Source organism: Perca flavescens, chromosome 16 (genome assembly GCF_004354835.1).
Source record: "Perca flavescens isolate YP-PL-M2 chromosome 16, PFLA_1.0, whole genome shotgun sequence".
NCBI classification, from domain to species: domain Eukaryota; kingdom Metazoa; phylum Chordata; class Actinopteri; order Perciformes; family Percidae; genus Perca; species Perca flavescens.
The window spans coordinates 9,281,223-9,289,630 of NC_041346.1; the positions used below are offsets into that span (position 1 = coordinate 9,281,223).

An 8,408-nucleotide genomic window follows, 5' to 3' on the forward strand; every position below is an offset into this window, starting at 1 on the left:
CAAGAAATCAAAGTGCAGCATAGAAATAAATCAAATGTATTGATATGCATCTTTCTCCTATTTAAGGCTCTATCCTACATATAGGTCTGGGAGTCTTGTTTTTGACTTCCAGTTCTTACTTATATCTTGATTGCATATGGCCACATACTGCACTGAATGAATTTTTTTTTTTTTGCCCCCGTCCTCTCTGTAGACTGCAGACTGTCCCAGGGCTCGGTTGCCTTGGAGATTGTCTCTCCCTCTCTATTTTTGGGTCAACGGCACAGGGGGTCTGGGTGTTTTTCTGCCTCCTGGGGGTTTGTCTGAGGTCTGTTTCCCTCTTCTGACCCAGACTGGACCCAAATCCTGACAAACAGGGAGCAGTTGATTCAGGCTTTTAGTTGACTTAGATCCTTATTAGTAATATTCAGACTCAAAATGAATGGACTGCAAGGGTTTAATGTCCTGGGGATTCCTTTCTTAAGATGACCACACACAAGTGAAGTTCTGTCATAAAGTAAATAATCATTTTTGAACTAAAAAGCTCCTCGGAGCGATGCGTTTACTGAATCTTCAGTGGGTTCGGAGACGTCATCGGTGACTAAATCTGTCATGCTTATTGTTGATGCGATCCCAGCTATTTCTGGACAGGTTTGATTTGTGATTTGTGTAATTGCTGTTTTTGCCCTCCGTCGTCATTGTTTTGTCTCGCGTTTGTCCTTCAGCTGAGCAACAGCGAGAGCACCCAGCAGCAGATGAGCTTCCTGAACAAGCAGCTGCTGCTCCTCGGGGAGGCACATAAGCTGTCCACGCAGGAGTTACACCACACAGGCGCCGATAATGCAAAGGTACGCTGGAAGGAAGTGCATGTATGCCCGTGTGTGTTTGTGAGAGAGACAGATGCGGAGAGCTGCAGAGACGACATATTGAGGTGAGAAAAGGGACACTTACTGGGTTTGTTGGGTGCTGCCAAGCGTTTTTAGCTTCACCGTAAACTCGTCTATCTAATGTGATGGTGCTAGTTCTCCAAAATGTGAGGATAGAGTCAAGGGGGGGGCGCTTTGGTCCAGTGTTGAAACCAAATGTTTTCAGTTCTGCCATTTAACCAGACACACTGTCGGAAAAAACACACAGCACTTTCAGATTACCTTGTTTTTGAAAATCATGTCACAATTGGAAAAGGGAAGCAATGATCCCAACTGCCACATGTTAGTGTTTAAATGTTTCCACTCTGATTGCCCCTCACACACATGTGCTTTAGTAGCTTCTCCTTTTGAAGTCTTATCCATTTTCCAAATAAATCACTGATCAAAGGTTTTGCATCGTTTTATGTCTTTTAAAAAAATGTTCACATCCTTAGTGAAATGCACATCATAGTCAGTTTCATGCATTGTATTGCATCAGTTAATGGAGCTGGAAAACTCACTAAGTTCACATGGCAGCCAATATGACTATTAGCATCAGTAACCTACAGTAGCAGGGCATTTTATCAGGGATGGTTTGGGAGAGTTGCTTTAAAATCTTCAGTATTTGGTACCAATATTTTTTCGGATATGACTCCTGGACCTGTATGGCAGATCCATTCTTTTTCCTAAAGCACGGATAAAAGTGAATTTGTCAGTGTGATAAGTAGCATATCGTCGCTGTGGGGTGAAAACCTTGTATGTCCAAAACTGTAGTTTTTCAAGAGAGGGGAAAAAAGGCTAATTTGAAAACATTGTGTCGGCATAATGGCACAAAATAGCATTTATTGTATGTGGAAAAATATAAGAATACACATTGAAAAACTCTTCCTAGAACTACGATGGAAAGACCAAGCTGCTCTCACATGGCTGAAAACCTTTTATTAGTAACGGTCCACAATGCTTCATTGGTGTCTTATTTATTTTTATTTATTTTTTTACCCTCTCATTCATTTCAGTGGCCTGCCACCACCCAGGAGGCCCAGATGCTGAAGTTGTCTTATGGCAAAGAGGTGGAGTCGCTGAGGCAGAGCCTGCTGGTTCAGGGTCAGAAACTAGAGGCGGCGCAGCAGAGGGTCGCCGAGCTGGAGACGCACCTCTCCAAGAAGGAACACCTCATCGCAGAGCAGAAGAAGTTCCTCGAGGATGTGAAATGTCAAGCAAAGTGAGTGTGAACCTCCAAGTCCTCAAAAGAAATTGTAATTCTCTTTGATCATCACTTTTTAGCAAAACTGAAAACTATGTCCATACATATTTTGATATCTTTATGCATCTCAGCATCGGTACAACAGCGTCTTAGTCAGTAGGACATGAATCCGTTGTCTAAGCCAGGGGGCTTCGACGTTTTTTTAAGCCAGCGGACCCCTTAGAGCACATGTGTCAAACTCAAGGCCCGCGGGCCACATCTGGCCCCTTGCAGATTTAGATCCACCCCGTATATCAATTTGGGTTCACCATACATTTTGGCCCGCCAAGTTGTGTGCCAAACTAAAAACACAGGAAAGTGTTTTTTAAAATGCAATTACGTGACATTCAAAGCAAAATATGGCAGATTTGCCGACTCAGAGACTCAGACATTCCCCCAGAAGGAACTCTTTTGATGACTTTTGTAGGGCTTCATGTCAACAAAAATGTAGGAAAAAGCAACAAATTTACAAAAAGGTGACAAATGTCTGAGAAACACAGAAAAACGTTAGAACAAAAACAATAAAAATGAGGAAAAAAGCTACCAATATGTAAAAAAAAAAAGTGACATGCAGTAACAAAAGCTGGCCCTTGGTGTGATTCTTTTTTTTTTTTTCCCCAGTGTGGCCCCTAGTGAAAATGAGTTTGACACCCCTGCCTTAGAGAGAGACGGAGCAGGGACGCCCCACTACGTATATCGTATCAAATTAAGTTGCAAATTAAACTGGGCCTACAATAAGTTGTAATAATTGTTGCTATGATTTTTATAAATCATGTTTAAATGTTACGCATACATGTGGCAGAGTGTATCCTTAGGATGAACTATATTTGTGGATGGCTACCTTAGTGACTACCTTACCTGTAGCCAGGCCAGTAAAACCTATCATCAATGGGGTTTTTTTCCACAGGCTGATATATATTTGCTAATAATATGTTGGATTCATGTTAAATGGTCCAATATGTAATGTATTTACTGTAATAAATCCAAAAATGACCCCAATGCGTCATCAGATATTAAGGAAACATGCTAAGTTGAAATACTGTCTTTTCTGACAACAATGCACAGGTACAAAGCCCCTGTGAAAATATTTTGCAGTCAGTCACCTGTTTCTTCTCATCTGTCCCTTGTCATTACGACATGATCTGTATTGTATTTCCTTTACGTATTTCAATTGTACTTATGTTCTCTTTCCCACCTCATCTTTTCTCTCTCGCTCTCGCTCTCGCTCTCGCTCGCTCTCGCTCTCGCTCTCTCTCTCTCTCTCTCTCTCTCTCTCTCTCTCTCTCTCTCTCTCTCTCTCTCTCTCTCTCTCTCTCTGGGCAGGGCGGAGCTGCAGGCCTCTGACAGCAGGTATCAGGCTCAGAGGAGAGTCACTCAGCTGCTGCAGACCGAACTCCTGCAGCTCTACAGCCGCGTGGAGATGGAGGCTCCAGTCACTACCTCCACCTTTTCACCACCAGGGGGCAGAGCTGACCCACACACTCACGCTGACAGCAGGTCAAGCTCAGCGCTGGTTATTTCTTTGTTTTAGGTTGCTGTTCAGTTTGCATAGTACTGTGTTAGGGTAACACTGCCAGATTCGCTACACGATTTAACTTACTTTACGGTTCACAATGGTCCCCGACCTTTTTGGCTTGTGACCAGTTTAAACTGGCCAGTATGTCTATCACTTGCGAGCAGTTCACCCAAAGAAATCTGATTGTTGCTTTCCAATTTCTTTTTTTTTTTTTTTTTACTTTTTAGAAGCCACGACATGTAGCAGAAATAGTTTTCCCCCTCATTTTCAATCTTGTTAGTCATCCCATGACCCCTTAAATATATCTTAGATTATGCTCTTTCAGTTTGGTTAATTTGGTCATTTTGAATTGTGTTTTTGTACACAACTGATATTACTTATTATATCACTTTGTCCCAAAGGAGATAATCAAAGGTTCAGGTGTCTAACAAGCACCAAGCGATCCCCGATAAACCAGAGTTCTGGCAGTTACTGTATGAATAAATGTAGTGCATGTGTTTATGTAAACGTTTGTGGTATTATATTGATGCTCACATGAAGACTCGGCATCACCGGATCTATCGATACATTTCCGGGTCCTCAGGTGTTTTTCTTTACCTGTGAATATTTTTGTCCTCCCCCCAGCGTCATGGTGCCAGATGGACAAAGCAAACCTCACACCAACAAGGAGGTGGACAGTGGACTCCCACCGCACGACAACGGCAGCACTTTATCGCCACAGCAACCACAGGCGAGCAACCCTTCCAAGACGACAGCCAACTCGGTCAACGGCAGCCAGGACCTGGCCCCGCCCCTGCTGGTGGAGCCCTCCCCATCCTGTCCCTACGGCAACTCCCTCGCACCCCTGCCGGCCTCCGACGCTCCGCTCACCGTGGGCTCCTACCCGAGCGCAAAGAGCTTCCTGGGCATGAGGGCTCGCGAGCTGTTCCGCAACAAGAGCGAGAGCCAGTGTGACGAGGAACAGCCGCAGGCGCGCCTGGCGGGCCTCGCCCACGGCCTGAAGACTGAGCTGTGCGTTGAGCCGCCCTGCCCAGGTTATATCGCCCCCGTTGGCCCTGCACCTTCCCCCATCCCGACTCCGCCCCCAGCCCCTGGCCCTGCCCACGCCACTCCTCTCACTGTGCCCACCAAGGAGCCCCCCTCTGAGCCCAAGCAGGGGGCCTCCAGCCAGGAAAGCCCCCGCAGGAAGGCGGGGTCAGGTGGAGGGCGGGGTCAGGCGAGTTCAGGGCGCCCCCGGCAGCAACAGCTAAAGATCATGGACTATAACGAAACCCATCACGAGCACAGTTAGAGACCCAGGACTGAGCCGGGACGCAGGGCGGACGTCAAGAGACTGAAGTTTAATGATGGGGAAGAGCTACGAGTCAGAGAGAGAGTAACACGTCAGCAACTCTTTGGAATTCAGTGTTATTTGTTCCATTCCTCTGAGTGGACAACAGGATTTCCCAAAATGTTTACCTTTTTTTTTTTTTTAATTTTTTAATTTATTCTGAGTCATTCCCATGAAGAGTTTTGACAATGTGACAGGATACAAAGTCTATGTGTTGTTATAAGTGGAGACGCTAGTCTTATTGTTTTTGGATATGAGACAAAAACGCTCAAAGATACGCCAACAGGATGTGATCGAAGTTATCAAGAACTTGCACGCGAGTCTGATGTTTAAAGAGTCAGTTCACCCAAAACACAAAAAGCCCACTTGGCTCCAACTGTGTCAGCCATGCAGATAGTTTAATTAATTAAATTAGCCCAAACTTTTTGTCTCGGAGATTTCTGCCTCCAAAGCCAAAACAATGGAAGTAAATGGAATTTGGTTTGTGGTGCTCCCAGCATTGAAAGATCTTTTTTTTTTTTTTTTTTTTTTTTTAAAACAACTCAGCAGTGACTTGTCTGGAGTGTCGCAGTTACTTTGGATAATCCCCAAACCTTTCTGAGTTTTAATTGGAACGATTTTCTACTGAAGAAATAGTCCCTTTGAAAAGTTTACAGTTCTGATAAAAGGTTTACAGGTCTGTGTATTATCCAGAGTAATGGGGACACAGTTTCTGAAAAGACAAGTTGCTGTTTTAATTTTTGGATTTGTAAATGCTGTGAGCACCACAAATAAAGTTCCTTTCGCCTCCATTGTGTTGCCCGTGAAGACCGGAATCGTGGAGACAAATCTCGCAACATTTGGACAAATAAAGTTTGGGTGTAGTGACCCTTTAATAAAATCCGATTGGAAATTTTAAAAAAAAACCATAAGAGCATGAGATGTTACATTTGTCACGATCATCTGTTAGGCAAGCTTTGACGTTGACCACGGACCGAAATATGTTTTTGATATCAGAGTGCATGTTGAGTGTTACATCAGAGAGGTGGAAGGTGATCAGTACGTAGAGATTTTTGGTTTGGGGAAACCTAATTGAGGACTGAATTGGAAAACTAACATTTCTATACAAAACTCCATTGAGGTTTTTGTCCAAAATAAGTCAAAGGGAGAATGTGTTTTCTTTGCGACTGTGCAAGCGTGTAGGTGATGCAGTCATGTTGGTTTCAGCAAAGGTGCGATGAGGAAAGTGTGTGAAATTTAGATGATGATGAAATTGTATGCATTTTTATTAATTCCACATTCTGTACTTTTTTTTTTTTTTTTTTTTTTTTTTTTAATTTTTGATATACCAGCTATGAAGGGCGCTCACAAGTACATATCCTGAATTTGAATCAGACCTGCCAAGTGACATAAGTCCAAGCTATAAAAAAAAAAAAAATATATATATATCATCTTTTACTGTTCAAGACTACGAGCTGAACATTTTTGAAGTGCCATACAAACATTTGTGTTCTGGCTGAATTCAAACCTCTCTTAAAGCATAACTCTCGCCAAAATGCAACCTAGGGTCTTTTTGTGAATGTACCCGAGTCAAACATTCGTTTAAAAGCATATTTAGGACGGAAGAGCTTTTTTTTTTTTTTTTTTTATTTATTTTATTTTTTCTCAAACATGTATTTATTGGGTTTTAGTTTTCTTTACAACAAAGGCAAGTACAGCAACCACAAAAAGAGAAACCCAAGCAGACAGCATGCACGAACGGAACAATTGTACACAGCACATCCATCACCCCACCCCCCTCCCCACAGCAAAAGGAACGCAGAAGTTATGTTAAGTTATGTTACATACACTAGAATACTAAAATTATATATATATATGCACATAAGCAAGGATTTGGAAGAGCCACTTTTAAGATTTAGGTTTTTTGGTCAAATGGTCTTTTGAATGGGAGTGGTAGGGGCACTTCTATGCTAGCCTCAAAATCACTATTTTTAAAACACTAAGAAGGCTCGACACAACATGAAACTTTGCTCAAAGTATCACCAGGGGCTCTACACGTCGTACACCGGTGCACAAGGGATACACTAAATCTGTGGCTACTTGTTTTCATATCGACTCGTTTTGACTGACGAGGTGGTAGCGGCCGGAAACAACAAGAGCACGGTGAGTTGTTCAAAACCTTTTTTTTTTTTTTTTTTTTTTTTAGTAAATTCTGGGTACACAAACTATGTTCTCACTGTTTTTGTTAAGGTGTAGAGGTGTAGAAAAACGAGAATACGGTAAATCTTCCAGCTTCCGTCTTAAATATGCTTTTAAACGAATCTTTGACTTGGGTATATTCACCAAAAGACCCTAGGTTGCATTTTGGCCAGAGTTATGCTTTAACAGAAGTGTTGTTTCTCATGTTGCGTGTACGTTCAGGTAAAGGGTGTGAAACGAAACCAAAAACATGTTGTCCAATCAGGTTCCCTTCCGCAGGTCTGATAAACAGGGAGTTACCTCGTTTCTACAGAGTATTAGAAGTAACCTCCGGTATTGAAAGTCGTCCAAATCCTGTTGTCCACCGAGAACTCCTGCTGTCACTTCCTTTTGCCTCGCTATCTAAAGCATGTTCAACAATCCACTTTAAATGCCACCCGTAGTAACTACCGCAAACAAAGACCGAAGGTACAATCAGCACAAACTGAAGAAACCAGGACTCTGACCAGAGCTGGAGAATCTGGGATAAAATGGCAAAAAAGGAAGTTCCTAAAGCAGTGGCTTGTATTTAACTGTGAACAATAAAGATCGTCTTCAATGTTTTGCACTACAATTCTGAGTTTGGCTTTTATTTTATTTTTTCTGCTGCTGAATGTAACCCCCTCCATTTGTACCATTTGTGTGGAAATGCAGCATCAAGGTATTTTTGTCATTATGTCTAGTGAAGGTTGTTTGTTTTCTGGGACTGGACACTTTCAGATGTTTGCAGATTGAAAAGAGTCAGTCCATCCTCCTAAACTCTGTTGTTTGTTTACAGCTCAATAGAAAAGAGCTGCTATCCTTAGCAGCGGTCTGTTATCAAGAAATAACAGACCGCATAGGTCTGTTATTTCTTGATAACAGACCGCTGCCATGCAAAAGCAGAGCGTTGCCATGGACGCTGTTCTGTTCACTCTGGAGGACCGCTATCGATCAATCCGCTGAAAGAAGTCCGGATAACAGAGTTTTGACGTTGCTATGGACGCAGGATTCCAACCGTAGAGACGGAACGGACTATTTTCTCTAGTGGAAGCAATACAATCGTATTTAAATCGATAAACTCCCATTTAAATCAATATTTTGTCAAGTTATTAGTCAAATTATTGATTTATTGGGTAAGTAGCCATGTAATAAGCGGGAAAATGTAGAGCGAGGGGGGTCCTGATCACCCTGTCGGGGTTGTATTCGCTATAACAACCGCCTCGCTCTACATTATCC

The 8,408-nt window shown here is 42.7% G+C and overlaps 1 protein-coding gene across 3 annotated transcripts in view; it reads left to right on the forward strand.

Moving 5' to 3' along the window:
- Positions 1–5,325, forward strand: part of tsc1b (TSC complex subunit 1b) — a 36,674-nt gene extending 31,349 nt beyond the window's left edge. For all 3 annotated transcript variants that reach the window (XM_028600824.1, XM_028600826.1, XM_028600825.1), the window contains exons 19-22: positions 705–827; positions 1,901–2,106; positions 3,451–3,624; positions 4,268–5,325. In XM_028600824.1, coding sequence (XP_028456625.1) covers positions 705–827; positions 1,901–2,106; positions 3,451–3,624; positions 4,268–4,934 — 1,170 coding nt within the window. In that variant the 3' untranslated portion in view covers positions 4,935–5,325. The remainder of the gene's footprint in view (positions 1–704; positions 828–1,900; positions 2,107–3,450; positions 3,625–4,267) is intronic.
- The last annotated feature ends 3,083 nt before the right edge of the window (positions 5,326–8,408 follow it).